Here is a 14,495-nt window from a genome sequence, read left to right as displayed (position 1 = left end):
GAAAGTGAAAGTGAAGTCGCTCAGTCGTGTCCGACTCTGTGCGACCCATGGACTGTAGCCCACCAAGCTCCTCCGTCCATGGGATTCTCCAGGCAAGAATACTGGAGTGGGGTGCCATTTCCTTCTCCAGGGGATCTTCCTGACCCAGGGATCGAACCCAGGTCTCCCACATTGCAGGCAGACGCTTTAACCTCTGCACCACCAGGGAAGCTGAAAATGTGTTCCTTTTATGGCTGAGTAATATTCCATCACATACATGTACCACAGCTTCTTTATCCATTCATTCATGTAGTATATCATGAAGCATTATCTAGAAATAGCCCTTTAATATGGATGTAGTTCATTTATAAAATAAGTTGATATTACTTATTAGAATTTCAGTTGCATAGTCCCTTAGATCTGGGAATCCTATAGCTAGGTACTTTCCCTACTAACATCTCACCAAAAAGCTCTCCAAGATTTATATACAGTGGTATAATTTTTGTGTGTGCTGTGTGCTTAGTCACTCAGTCATGTCCGACTCTTTGCAACCCCATGGACTATAACCTGCCAGGCTCCTCTGTCCATGGGGATTCTCCAGGCCAGAATACTGGAGCAGGGAGCCATTCCCTTATCCAGGAAATCTTCCCAATCCAGAGATCAAACCCAGGTCTCCCACATTGAAGGAGGATTCTTTACCATCTGAGCCACCAAGGAAGCCAAGATCCTTCAAGGACCATTGTATTAAATTACAGTATATCCAATTAATATAACTATGCAGCTGAAAAATCACATGGCTGATCTAATACAGGAAGATTTCCAAGATATATTATTAAGTGAAATGATGAAGATGAATTGGGCAAAATATTTAGCAATTAACAAGTGTTAAATATGACAGGTGAAAAAATATGCATTGATACTAATCTGTTGTTGCAATTCTCTATTTAGTACATCCATCAACCATTTACTGGTTACCCTTTGGATCAAAATACAAGGTACTGAGAGTTTGGTGGGCAGTGTAGTATATCAGTTTGCATTCCAGTGAAAAACAGAAACCTCACTAGGTATTTCAAACAAAGGGAATTTATAGCCCGTGGTTGAGGGATTGGTTATTATCCATAATTAGAAGACGGAAAGCACAAAATGAGAATAGTGAGTGCACTCATTTCCCTAGGACATTTGTCATAAGGAAGTCGGAAACTGAGCAGCCTGAAATAACAGAAATTTCTTCTCTCATGGTTCCGGACACTATAAGTCAGAAATCAAGGTGTCAGGAGGACCATGCTCCCTCTCAAGGCTCTAGGACAGAGTGTCTCCTTGCCTCTCCCAGCTTCTGGTGGCCCCAGGCTGTTCTTGGCTTATGGTTACATAACTACAATCTCTGCCTCTGTCTTCCTGTGGCCTTCTTCCCTCTCTGCCTCTCTTTTGTACCTGTGTCTAAATCCTCCCTCTCTTTCTTTGTACAAAGACACTACTGTTCGTTCAAGTGTGGGCCCACCCAAATCCATAATGATGTCATCTTAACTTGATTACATCTTAAGTTGTTTTCAAACAGGCCTTATTAACAGGTTTCAGTGGTACCTGTTAAAGGATATATTTCAACCAAGGACCATGAGATAACTCAGATATTAGTAACTATAGAAAGCAGCTATCATCCTTAGGGCTGAAGGAACATAGAGAAAGGTTACTATTAGCAGAACTTAGAATCTCATAGGGTGATTGTAAGTCTAACAAACAAAAAATGTTAGGCAGTGTTACACTCTACAGAGCAGCAGGAGTGTAGTGGTGCTGTTGTTGCATTGTTGCGACAGCCTGTGGCTTACTGACAAACTTAAAGTCTTGATCTCTTCCCATTCCTGTATCGCTGGAGCTATGATTATTAAATGCTGTTTGGCACTGAGTGGGCCATTTTGTTTGCTGGTTCTTTAGCCCAACAGGTAAGTGTCATAAAAGGAAAGAAGGGATATTATAAGAAACTAAAGATAGCTTTGCATTTGGAGTGTGTAGAACTGTGAATTTTCTCATTCTCATTTTCATTAGAAGATTCTATGATAACCTGATTAAAATGATTCATTTTCATATATACTGCCTCATATTATAAACTTGATCACATTTGGAATCACAAAAATTCTATGAACTTGCTTTTAATGTGCATATGATATTTGCATATCACATAAATACTTAATGTCTGTAACTTAAGACTAAGGACTAGAATCTTGGCAAGATCAACCAGAAGACAAGATAAAATACAAAAAATATTTCCTTGAAGGCTATTATTTGGAATTCAAATTGAACAACCAGATAGAAAAGAGGAAAATTCCCTCTGTATAAGAAGTTAACATCTCATAAAATCTCTAAAATTATCCATTCAAAATGTTTCCAGCATTCAATTAGAAACCATCAGCAATGGTATAAGAGAGGATATGGATTTTCAAATAACTGTAATTAATATGTTTGAGAAAAATAATAAGATGGAGAATTTTCAGCAAATAATTTGAATCTATAAAAAATATGTAGAACAACAAATTTTTTTTAATAACTAAAATTTAAAACTCAATAGGTGGGTTTAACAAAAGACTGGGCATATCTGAAGAGAGAATTAGTGAACTAGAATATGATTCAGTAGGAAATAGTCACATTGAAGTATGAATGAGAAAAGATGAAATACACAAAAAGAGTATACAAAAGATATATAGGAAATGGTGACAATACCCAACATACATGTAATGAGGAGGAAGAGAGTCGAGCTGAAGCAATATTGAAGAAAATTATGACTGAAAATTGCCAACAGTGGTAAAATATCTCAAGCCATAGATCCAAGAAATGCTGAAAACTCCCATAAAGACAAATACAAAAGAGCTTAGACCCCTCCAGATACAGATGTTCTAAGATCTAAAGTAGTATTTTATAAAAATGAGGTACAACCCAACTTTGAATCTCTTCACAGTGGAGCCGGTGAAGTGAGGGAGAAGAAGAGGGGAAGCAGAAAGCAAGGAACAGGGCTATCGCATGGCTGCAGATGGGGGAAAATTAGAAGGGAATGATGGTCGACTCGGAGGCTCATTGATCCCCCCAAACATTTATTGATGGTCCATCACTCAAGATAACGTAGAAAAATGGCTGAGTTTAACCTCCCTTTTATTAAGGGTAAAAAAATAATCCATAGTAATTCCTAGTTAGAACTACTTATATTGAAAGAAGAGAAAAGCCAGATTTTTGGTTTATGTAACTGAAAACTCTGGCAGCAGCAAGAGCTAAAATGGTTTTATCTAGCCATTGGGCTTCCCTTGTGGTTCAGCTGGTAAGGAATCTGCCTGCAATGTGGGAGACCTGGGTTCAATCCCTGGGCTGGGAAAGGGAAAATCTACCCACTCCAGTATTCTGGCCTGCAGAATTCCGAAGACTAAGTCCATGGTGTTGCAAAGAGTCAGACACTACTGAGTGACTTTCACTTCATGTGTCAAGTCAAGAATCTGCTCTCTGGCTCTCTGCTTCCTTAATCTGGGGTTGGCATCATCTTCAGGCTCTAAATGTTGGTGTCCAACTGCACTGGGCACTCCTGTAATGGCAAAATAGCTCTGGGAGCTAGGCTTATCATCCCTCTACAGCACTCTCTTTTGGGAGGTCCTGCCAAGGAGGAGAGAACTTTACTACCTAAGAAACTATAGCAGATTTTTTTTCAGTTGCTTAGTTGTGTCTGACTCTTTGCGACCCCCAAGGACTGCAGAACACAAGGCTTCTCTGTCCTTCCCTATCTCCTTGAGTTTGTTGAAATTCATGTCCATTGAGTTGGTGATGCTATCCAACCATCTCATCTTCTGTCGCCCTCTTCTCCTTTTACCTTCAGCCTTTCCCAGGATCCAATGAGTCAGCTCTTCACATCAGATGGCCAAAGTATTGGAGCTTCAGCATCAGTCCTTCTAATGAATATTCAGGGTTGATTTCCTTTAGGATTCACTAGTTTGATGTTCTTGCAGTCCAAGGGACTCTCAAGAGTCTTCTCCAGCACCACAATTTAAAAGCATCAATTCTTTGACACTCAACCTTCTTTATGGCCAACTCTCATCCATGCATGACTACTGGAAAAACCATAGCTTTGACTGGACAGACCTTTGTCAGCAAAGTGATGCCTTTGCTTTTGAATACATTGTCTAGGTTTGCCATAGCTGTCCTTACAAGGAGCAAACATCTTTTACACACACACACACACACACACACACACACACACACGGGACTTCCATAGTAGCTCAGTGGTAAAGAATCCACCTGCAATGCAGGAGACATGGGTTTGATCCCTGGGTTGGGAAGATCCTCTCGAGAAAGAAATGGCAACCCACTCCAGTATTCTTGCCTGGGAAATCCCATGGAGAGAGGAGCCTGGCGGGCTACAGTCCATGGAGTCACAAAGAGTCAGACACATCTTACCAACTAAACCACCACTACAGCCTTTCAGATTCCTTTACACTCTAAGTTGTTACAAGGTATTCAATATAGTTCCCTGTGCTACAGAGCAGGTCCTACCAATCTCAAATAACCAATTTATTCCTCCCCACCCTTTCCCCATTGATAACCTTAAATTTATTTTCTATGTCTGTGAGTTTTTATAAGTTTTATAAGTTCTGTTTTATAAAAGTTCGTTTGTATCATTTTCTGTTTTATAAATGCATTTGTATCACTTTTTTTAGATTCCACATATATTTGTCTTTCTCTTTTTTACTTACTTCACTTAGTATGATAATCTCCGGGTCCGTTCACATTGCTGCAAATGATATTATCTAATTTTTTAAATTAGTTCTTATCTATGACTTTATTTTAGGTTTACCTGGGAATTTTCTAGAAGTCCCAAACTGGGTTCTCACCCCCTAGAAATTCTGATATAATTGGTCTTGTGTGACACCTAGGCACTGGTAATTTTTAAAGCTCTCCAAGTGGGAGGATTTTAGCACCATTGCTGAATACCACTGATTTCAAGTTATTAGTGGGGGATGTGGGGAGAGATGGTAGGGCTGGCTGTGTAACTTTCAGAATCCACTGGAAGCCCTGTAAAACCTGGCCCTTGCAACACCTGGAGATCTCTAGAAGCCAGTTTGGCCTATTTCCTCTAATGCAAATCTTCAAGGCAGACTAGACAGATGGTTATTATTTGTCCTTCCTGCTGTGTTAGAAAGAAAAAAAAAATCATCCCTACCTTGGATTTCTCAATTTCCACATGTGAAAACCATTACCTTTTAAAATATGCTTATAGGCATTAGGAAGGAGAAAGGAAAGCTTAAAAGAAACTAAGAAGGCGAGCCTGCATTTTCTCCTTAAGGGACTTTTATAAATGCCAACAATAGAGAAACTGGACTGGGATAAACTCTAGGTTCTAGATCTTATATTAAAAAGAATAATGCATGTGAAAAATTCCTGGCACATAATGTAAAGTTCTCTTTTCTGGAGAAACTGGATTGCTTAAGATCACATAATAGTAACACAATGATAAACAATACCACATTGCGTTGGGCATCTTCCCTGTGTTAAGCATTTTTATGTAGGTAATTTTTAATTACCTACACAAATTATAATTTCAAAATGCAAGTATCATTCCCTTTTCACAACTAACAAGACTAGGATCTGAAAGCTTGCAGCTGGTAAAGGGAAACATCTGGATTATATTAATAGCATTCATACCTGACACCAAAGTTCATCTATAGCATCTGGGTTAGATATGGAAGAATAGAAAAAAATCCTTCCTCCTATAGGGCCTGAAAAGGAATGGGAGACACAGAAATATACAATCAGTGGCTTTATTTTCCAAACTTCAAATTAAGAGCACATGGTCATCCATTTTACATGCATTGAGTACTTATTCTAATGCTGGGTTCTGGGCCTTCAGAGATTATGAAAGCACATTGCCCTCTCCATCAAGAAACTATGGGAGAAGATTCATAATGATTTGTAAGGGCAATGCTAAGAGTCTAACAAAAGGCTTTTAAATCCAATATGTTTATTTTATAAGCATCCTTACATAGATAGCTCCTGGTTAACGTTTACTGAGTACTTGCTAAGCTCCAAGTATTTGCTTTACATTTTCTAGTCCATTTAATCTTCACAGTAACCTATAGATGGCATTATCCACATTTTACAGAAGTGGAAACAGACACAAAGAGGACAAATTCCTTGCCTTAGATCATGCAGCTAATAAAGAAAAGAGTCAAGCAGGACTTGAACCCAAGGGATCTGGCTTCAGAGCCTCTATTCCTGCACCATTATGTTATACTGTCAACTTCTACCTTTTTAAAAAATTCATTGATTGAATTGTTTTATTGAAAATAGCAACAGCCAACTCAGAAACAATATGTATTTATTAATGGCATGTTTGTGGCTTCCCTGGTGGCTCAGCAGTAAAGAATCCACCTGCAATGCAGGAGCCACAGGAGACGTGGGTTTGATCCCTTGGGATTGGGAAGATTGAGGCAACCAACTCCAGTATTCGTGCCTGGAGAACCCCATGGAGAGAGAAGCCTGGTGAACTATAGTCCATAGGGTTGTAAAGAGTCGGGTAAAACTGAAGTGACTATGCACACAATGGCATATTTGAATTATGCATTAAATATTGAAGTGGAAGTTCCCAGAAATCTGCGCTGTGTAGCTGTCATAGGAATTTGTACAGTAAAGAAGTCGCCAAGTCTGATGACAGATGTTGAGTGATAAATGAGTGATGTCCACAATAAGCCTTAATGGACATAAACTGAAGGTCTTTATGTCATTTTCCTGCTTCCTAAGGAAGTTTCTTCCATTCATGAAGGCAGCAGCCACAGCAAGTAGTATGTGGGCCTTAATCCCCTGGGGTAGGGATGCCATACTCTTCCCAGGTAGGACCTCTGACCATAGAAAGGAACAAGAAAGGGGAAGACAAAGGTTTTACCGGATTCATCAAGTGCAAACTTGAATGAAAAGGGAGGTGGAAGTGCTTCATTCTCTAAGAGGCAAGACCACCCAAAAAGTCTCCTTGCCACTCCCCAAACTAGAAAAGCCCTCTTCATTCAGGGAAGTTCAACAAGCTGATATCTCTGTTTATCTGGAACTCTTTTTTTTTAATTAATATATTTTAATTGGAGGCTAACTGCTTTACAATATTATGGTGGGTTTTGCCATACATTGACATGAATCAGCCATGGGTGTATATGTGTCCCCCCATCCCAAACCCCTCTCCCTCCTCCCTCCCCACCCCATCCATCTGGGTTGTCCCAGTCCACCAGCTTTGAGTGCCTTGTTTCATGCATTGAACTTGGGCTAGTCATCTATTTCACATATGGTAATATACATGTTTCAATGCTATTCTCTCAAATCATCCCACGCTCGCCTGATCCCACAGAGTCCAAAAGTCTATTCTTTACATCTGTGTTTCTTTCGCTGTCTTGCATGTAGGGTCATTATTACCATCTTTCTAAATTCCATATAAATGCATTAATACACTGTATTGGTGTTTTTCTTTCTGACTTACTTCACTCTGTATAATAGGCTCCAGTTTCATCTGCCTCACTAGATCTGACTCAAACGTGTTCTTTTTAATATTCCATTGTGTATATGTGCCACAGCTTTCTTATCCATTTGTCTGCCCATGGACATCTAGGTTGCTTCTACATCCAAGCTATTGTAAACAGGGCTGCAAAGAACATTGGGGGTACACGTGTCTCTTTCAATTCTGGTTTCCTTGGTGTGTATGCCCATCAGTGGGATTGCTGGATCATATGGCAGTTCTATTTCCAGCTTTTTAAGGAATCTCCACACTGTTCTCCATAGTGGCTGTACTAGTTTGCATTCCCACCAACAGTATAAGAGCGTTCCCTTTTCTCCACACCCTCCCCAGCATTTATTGTTCATTGACATTTTGATGGCAGCCATTCTGACCAGCATGAGATGGTACCTCATTGTGGTTTTGATTTGCATTTCTCACATAATGCATTTGCAAATGCATTTGCATTTCTGAAATTGCATTTCTCTGATAATGACTAATGTTGGGCATCTTTTCATGTGTTTGTTAGCCATCTGTATGTCTTCTTTGGAGAAATGTCTGTTTAGTTCTTTGGCCCATTTTTGATTGGGTCATTTATTTTTCTGGTATTGAGCTGCATGAGCTACTTGTAAATTTTGGAGATTAATTCTTCATCAGTTGTTTTGTTTGCTATTATTTTCTCCTATTCTGAAGGCTGTATTTTCACCTTGCTTATAATTTCCTTCATTGTGCAAAAGGTTTTGAGTTTAATTAGGTTCCATTTGTTTATTTTGCTTTTATTTCCATTACTCTGGGAGGTAAGTCATAGAGGATCTTGCTGTGATTTATATCAGAGAGTGTTCTGCTTATGTTTTCCTCTAGGATTTTTATAGTTTCTGATCTTACATTTAGATCTTTAATCCATTTTTAGTTTGTTTTTGTGTATGGTGTTAGAAAGTGTTCTAGTTTCATTCTTGTACAGGTGGTTGACCAGTTTTCCCAGCATCACTTGTTAAAGAGATTGTCTTTTTTCCATTGTGTATTTTTGCCTCCTTTGTCAAAGATAAGGTGTCCATAGGCCTGTGGATTTATCTCTGGGCTTTCCATTTTGTCCCACTGATCTGTATTTCTGTCTTTGTGCCAGTACCATACTGTCTGGATGACTGTAGCTTTGTAGTATAGTCTGAAATCAGGCAGGTTGATTCCTCCAGTTCCATTCTTATTTCCCAAGATTGCTTTGGCTATTTGAGGGTTTTTGTGTCTCCATAAAAATTGTGAAATTATTTGTTCTAGTACTGTGAAAAATACCACTGACAGCTTAATAGGGATTGCATTGAATCTATAAATTGTTTGGGGTGGTATACTCATTTTCACTATATTGATTCTTCCAATCCATGAACATGGTATATTTCTCCATCTATTTGTGTCATCTTTGATTTCTTTCATCAGTGTTTTATAGTTTTCTATGTATAGGTCTTTTGTTTCTTTAGGTAAACTTATTCCTAAGCACTTTATTCTTTTTGTTACAAGGCCACCATCACTTTTGCCTGAAAACTCCTATTCACCCTCAGGTCCCCAGTTTAAGTGTCACTTCCTCCAAGAAGCCTGTTCTGATCCTCCACCACTCCTACTCCTAGCCCAAAAGAAATTTATTTTCACATTTTCCTTTGTTGTGTTTATGGTAGTTTGTAATTAAATAATAATCTTGAGTGATTATTTAGCACTTTCCTCCCCTTTGTGAGCTTCATCAGGGCAGGAATTAGATCCTTCTTATCCACCAGTGTATCCACATCACCCCATACAAGGCCAACCACATAGCAGAGTCTCAACATTTTCTTTGCCTGGCTGTATATGTGTATATGTTAAAATGAAGAGACCAAGTTAAAACCATTTTTTCTTTCTTGTCCAGGAAAGAAAGGAAAGGAAATTTCTGCTACTCCAGGGCATCCTGAAGTTCCTGAGATATCTCAAGGAAAAACTGAACAAATGGTATGCAGCCTAGTATAGAACTTGGGGATAGGGTTCACCAATCCTTTCCCTTCTATTCTCTGATGCTGGGTTAGGCCTTCCCTTCTGAATTTTTTATTTCCACCCGGTACCTCAATATCATCTCTGACTTTGAGACTCTACTCAAGCAGAGAAGGGAAACAGAAGAACTCCAAGAATGTGATTGATTTCTGCCTGAGCTTGTACACTTGCAGAAACTTCACATCACCCCTCAGTGACCGATTTGTCGTTGGCCCCCAAACATTGAACCTATAGCATGTGAATGGGTGTCCTTCCAAAGCCTGTGATCAGTCACCAACTGCCATCAAAATAAAGGGTGGTTGTGAGGCCTATTTTAACATCTTAAATCGAGCTTCCAGAAGCAGGGTGACCTTTTCCCCAGACATCACATTTTAAAATGTAATGGGCTCTTTGATTTAAAAAAAGAAAATCTGGCAAGCAGTTAAAATTCTTTTTAATATTCTCAGCACTTAGCCAGAAGATGCAGACAAAATTGAAAAACAGCCTGAGTTTTTCTGTTGTTGTTTTTTTAAATGCCTGGATTAGAACATAATTCATCTTCAAATGACGGGAGGCCTCTTCATACACTTCACACTTTGAAATATTTTAGAAAATAGTATCCATTTTGGCATGCCTCTGCCATGCAAGAAACAACAGCAAATGCTTTTCTCCTTGCGTGTTAAGTCTGTTGTGTGTAAGATTATCAAAAATACATAGTTTGCTCTTTTTCTTGCCTCGTTTGAAGATTTTACTGCATCTCTACAATAATCAGTTCTTCTCACATTCCTATATAAGCAGCATTCGTTGTCTCACTTTTTAGAAAGGGAAATGGAAGCAGAGGTTTGCTAAAGCAGCTTTCTGATTATCCCAGAGAAAGTTTTTATTTATGCATTCACATATTCATTCAGTAAACATATCCTGTGAACCTACTGTGTGACAGTCACTAACCAAAACTTGTAGATAAATAAACAACTATCTCACAGGCACAGCCTCCAGATCTCTGGGGGAGGGAAGAGATACTCTAACAGACACTATCCCATAATAAGTGCTATGATGGATAAAAGAGCTACAAACAATTTCCCCTCTCCTACCCTGAGGCTGTCAAGGAAGACCTCCCACAAGGAGGGAAATATGAGTTGGGCCTTGAAGGAGGAGTAGGAGCCCAGCGCATCGAGGCATAGAAAGGCAAGAGGGACTTTTACAGCAGAGGAAACAGAATGTAAAAGGCATAAGAGCATCAGGCAGCTTTATTTTTTCCCAGTTTTATGTGGCTGGAGAAAAAGATGCATACATCAAAAGAGAAGCAAGAATAAGAACTTAAACGATTTCAAGGACCAAGAAAGGAATTTGGACTTCATTCTGACACAGTGGGACCAAAACAGTATAGGGCATGTTAGTCAGTTACTTACTTACCTACTAGGTTGATCCTGTAATTTCAGGCCCATACAAATCCCCCCCATTCCCTGTCTTTAGTAGTCAAAGAGAGTGTGGAAATATCTGAAGAAATATGTAAGTATTTAAAGTCAGCTCCTCAACTCTAAGGACCTGTTTGAACTTTCTAAAATCATACAAATCCTATGCAAATGTGCGTTTATCTGAGTAGATTATCTGAAGCTTTCATTGGATTTCTAAAGTAGTCCAAAGCTCTAAAATGTATAAGAATCCCTATGGTATTTACTTTATAAAAACTTTCAGCTTCTCTCAAAACTGATTTTATAAAAGTAGAACTCTTATACATTAATCTCTTAAGGTGTCCTGGTCACTGGTCATCCGTATGGATACAATTTTGTATAGCATTATATTATTTCAAACAAGATGATTCTTCATATACGCCAGCATGGATCTACATGGATCTACTGAATTCATGTTTATTGTTAACTTGGCCTCTTATTGAAATTACTATTCTTTAGAGCAGTGGGATCTCCACAGCTTATATGTGAGAAGTTTGAGACAAGGATGGAGAAATTCAGGTATTTGAAAGTTGGGAGAAGCAAAGATGGTATACAAAGTGGGAGGCCTAACTCTGTGACAAATTAGTTAAGAACATTTGGATTGCAACTAACATAACCAACTCAACCACCTTAATTTATTAGATGGATAGAGGAGCATATTTTACATCTATAATTATTTACAAAACAAATTATATATATAAAATAATTTATAATTATTTAATATATAAACAATCATATAATATATATATATATATAACTATTTCCAACAATAGAAACATAAATTAAAATCAGAGACTTGAACTTTGAACATCATCACGACTTCTCATATCCTCTCTCTTCTCTGATGTCGTTTCATATCCCTTCTCTCTCTTTCTTCTCACCTCTCACCCAAAATAATCTGTTTTCCCTATCTGTGCCTTTAACTCTCACAAGTGGTTCCAAAATCACTGGATATTGTATTTATTGGCCATTTTCCATTAGATGTCCAGTCCTGAACTATGTGCTTAGACACATGATGTTTCTCTCTCTAACCATATGGATCAACAGAAGGGGTAATTCCTGGAGAAGTGGGGTTGGGCAGGTCAAATAATAAATGCCCACTCTCTTTACATGGCAGGTGACAGAATATCTTTCATGGATCTACTGGAACTCATTTGTCTATTTATTCTAAAAACATCTCTACTCTGTACTGGTCATGAGTTTAGGATACAAAGATGAGCCTGACATAATCTCTATACCCTTGATCTAGTTTTATGTCAACCATTAACCGTACAATCTCAGTAAGTCTATTCCCTACACTGGGCCTCAGCTTCCTTTGTTAAAAGAACAGGACAGGCAAAACTAGAGGCACCTTAATTCATTCCAGTGAGCCCATACATCCAAGGTAACATCACATTATTGCTTAAATCATTTTTTTCAAGAATCTCACACTCGAGGATTCAGAAGTTTTCCCACCAAGAAATTATAAGCATTGTCTATGCATCTCAATAGTATAAAACAGAGTAGAACATCATGAAAAATCTTAGCTAGTTACAAAACCTCTATGTAAACTAGAAATGCAAGCTGAATAAAAGTCACAATTTCACCCTTCCTTTAAAGAAAAGAGAAAATACTCAGCATAGTTGTCTGTGTCCAGTAAGACTTGGCAGATATTGTCCTATAGCACTGAGGACTTGAACTCCATCCTCCAGATTTACAAGACAGACCTACAATAAATATTGCTAGTTGTGTAGCCTTGTCATTGGCCAAGAAACTGGGGGAGCCCTGGGTGGTGAATGCATTACCAGTGAGATGTTTGTGTTGTTTTGCTAGAAAACTCCAGAAAAAGATTTGAAACCAGAAAACCCACCTCCTGAGACTTCAGCCCCCAAAGATATCCTGAATGCCTTGAAGATCAGGCCAATCTCACAGCCTTCTGTCAGTCCTGTGATGAAAAACACAGCTGAAGAATGTGAGACATGGATCAACAGGTTCAGGAAGCTAGAAAATGCCCTCTATCTGTGTGATCTGAGTAATACAGGTAAAGTGTGCGGCTTACAGCCCATACACCTTTTTTTTTTTTTTTTTCCATTTTACACTGGGATCCACAAATTTTATTTTTTATTAATTTTTGTTGGAGTATAGTTGCTTTACAACATTATATTAGTTTTTGCTGTACAGCAAAGTAAATCAGTTATACATATATCCATTCTTTTTTAGATTCCTTTCCCATTTAGATCACTACAGAACACTGAATACAGTTTCCTGTGTTATACAGCAGATTTTCATTAGTTACCTATTTTATATATAGTTGTATATTTATGTTAAGGGTTTCCCTGGTGGCTCAGACTGTAAAGAATCTACCTGCAATGTAGAAAACCTGGGTTCGATCCCTGGGTCAGGAAGATATCCTGGAGAACAGAATGGCTACCCACTCCAGTATTCTTGCCTGGAGAATTCCACTGAAAGACAGCCTACAGTTCATGGGGTCACAAAGAGTTGGATACAACTGAGCAACTAACACTTCCACACTTTCATATATGTTAATCCCCATCTCCCAATTTATCCCACCCCCTCTTCTCCCCTTGGTAGTCATAAATTTGTTTTCTGTATCTGCGACTCTACTTTTGCTTTGTAAATAAGTTCATCTGTATTATTTCTCTAGATTCCACATATAAGCAATATTACACAGTATTTGTCTCTCACTTTCTGACTTACTTCTGGCTGTATAGCAATCTCTAGGTTGATCCATATCACTGCAAATGGCATTATTTCATTTCTTTCTATGGTTGAATAATATTCCATTGTATATATGTACCACCTCTTCTTTATCCATTCAAGACAGCCCTCAGAATGGGAGAAAATGTTTGCAAACAAAGCAACTAACGAGGGATTAATCTCCAGAATATACAAATAGCAAATGCAACCCAATATGAAATAAAACAACCCAATCAAAAAATGACTGGAAGATCTAAATAGACATTTCTCCACAGAAGACATACATGTTGACAAAAAAACACATGGAAAGATTCTCAACATCACTAATTATTAGAGATATGTAAGCCAAAACTACAATGGATGGCCGTCATTGTCAAAAAAATCTACAAATAATAAATGCTGGATAGGGTATGGATAAAGGGACCTTCCAACACAGCTGATGGAAATGTAAACTGGCCACTATGGAGAACAGTATGGAGGTTCCTTAAAAAACTAAAAATAGAGCTACCATATGTTCCTACAATCCCACACCTGTCGTATACCAAAGAAAACCATAATTTGAAAGGATGCATACACCCCAGTATTCGTTTCAACACTATTTACAATAGCCAGGACACAATCATATACCTTTCTATTTGTGTTGCAGTCTGTAAGTGGACTCCTCCCTTTCTTTCACTTCTTAATAAATATAATTTGTACATAAACCATGTGCCTAGCACTGTGCTGAGCACAATCAGGAAAAAAAGATAAATCAGACATGAATCCCCTACCAGGTTGCTGACAGTTTCTCTGAGTCTAACCCACAATCCAATCATGTAACTCCCCTGATTGAAATCTTCAGCATGCTTGCTAACAGATTGACCCCTAAACTCTTTAACAGGAGT

General features: G+C 38.4%; 1 protein-coding gene across 4 annotated transcripts in view; it reads left to right on the top strand.

Moving 5' to 3' along the window:
- The window catches only part of C1H1orf87 (chromosome 1 C1orf87 homolog), a 109,176-nt gene that overhangs the window by 63,505 nt on the left and 31,176 nt on the right, over positions 1–14,495 (top strand). For 3 of the 4 annotated variants that reach the window (XM_042248830.2, XM_042248826.2, XM_042248821.2), the window contains exons 10-11: positions 9,366–9,445; positions 12,727–14,362. In XM_042248830.2, coding sequence (XP_042104764.1) covers positions 9,366–9,445; positions 12,727–13,038 — 392 coding nt within the window. In that variant the 3' untranslated portion in view covers positions 13,039–14,362. Of the gene's footprint in view, positions 1–9,365; positions 9,446–12,726; positions 14,363–14,495 lie in introns of those variants that run through there. The other variant, XM_042248834.2, reaches the window with a different exon arrangement.

This window comes from Ovis aries, chromosome 1, assembly GCF_016772045.2.
Source record: "Ovis aries strain OAR_USU_Benz2616 breed Rambouillet chromosome 1, ARS-UI_Ramb_v3.0, whole genome shotgun sequence".
In the NCBI taxonomy this organism is placed as follows: domain Eukaryota; kingdom Metazoa; phylum Chordata; class Mammalia; order Artiodactyla; family Bovidae; genus Ovis; species Ovis aries.
Note: the sequence above shows the minus strand (reverse complement) of the source record. Positions and strands in the feature narration are given on the sequence as shown.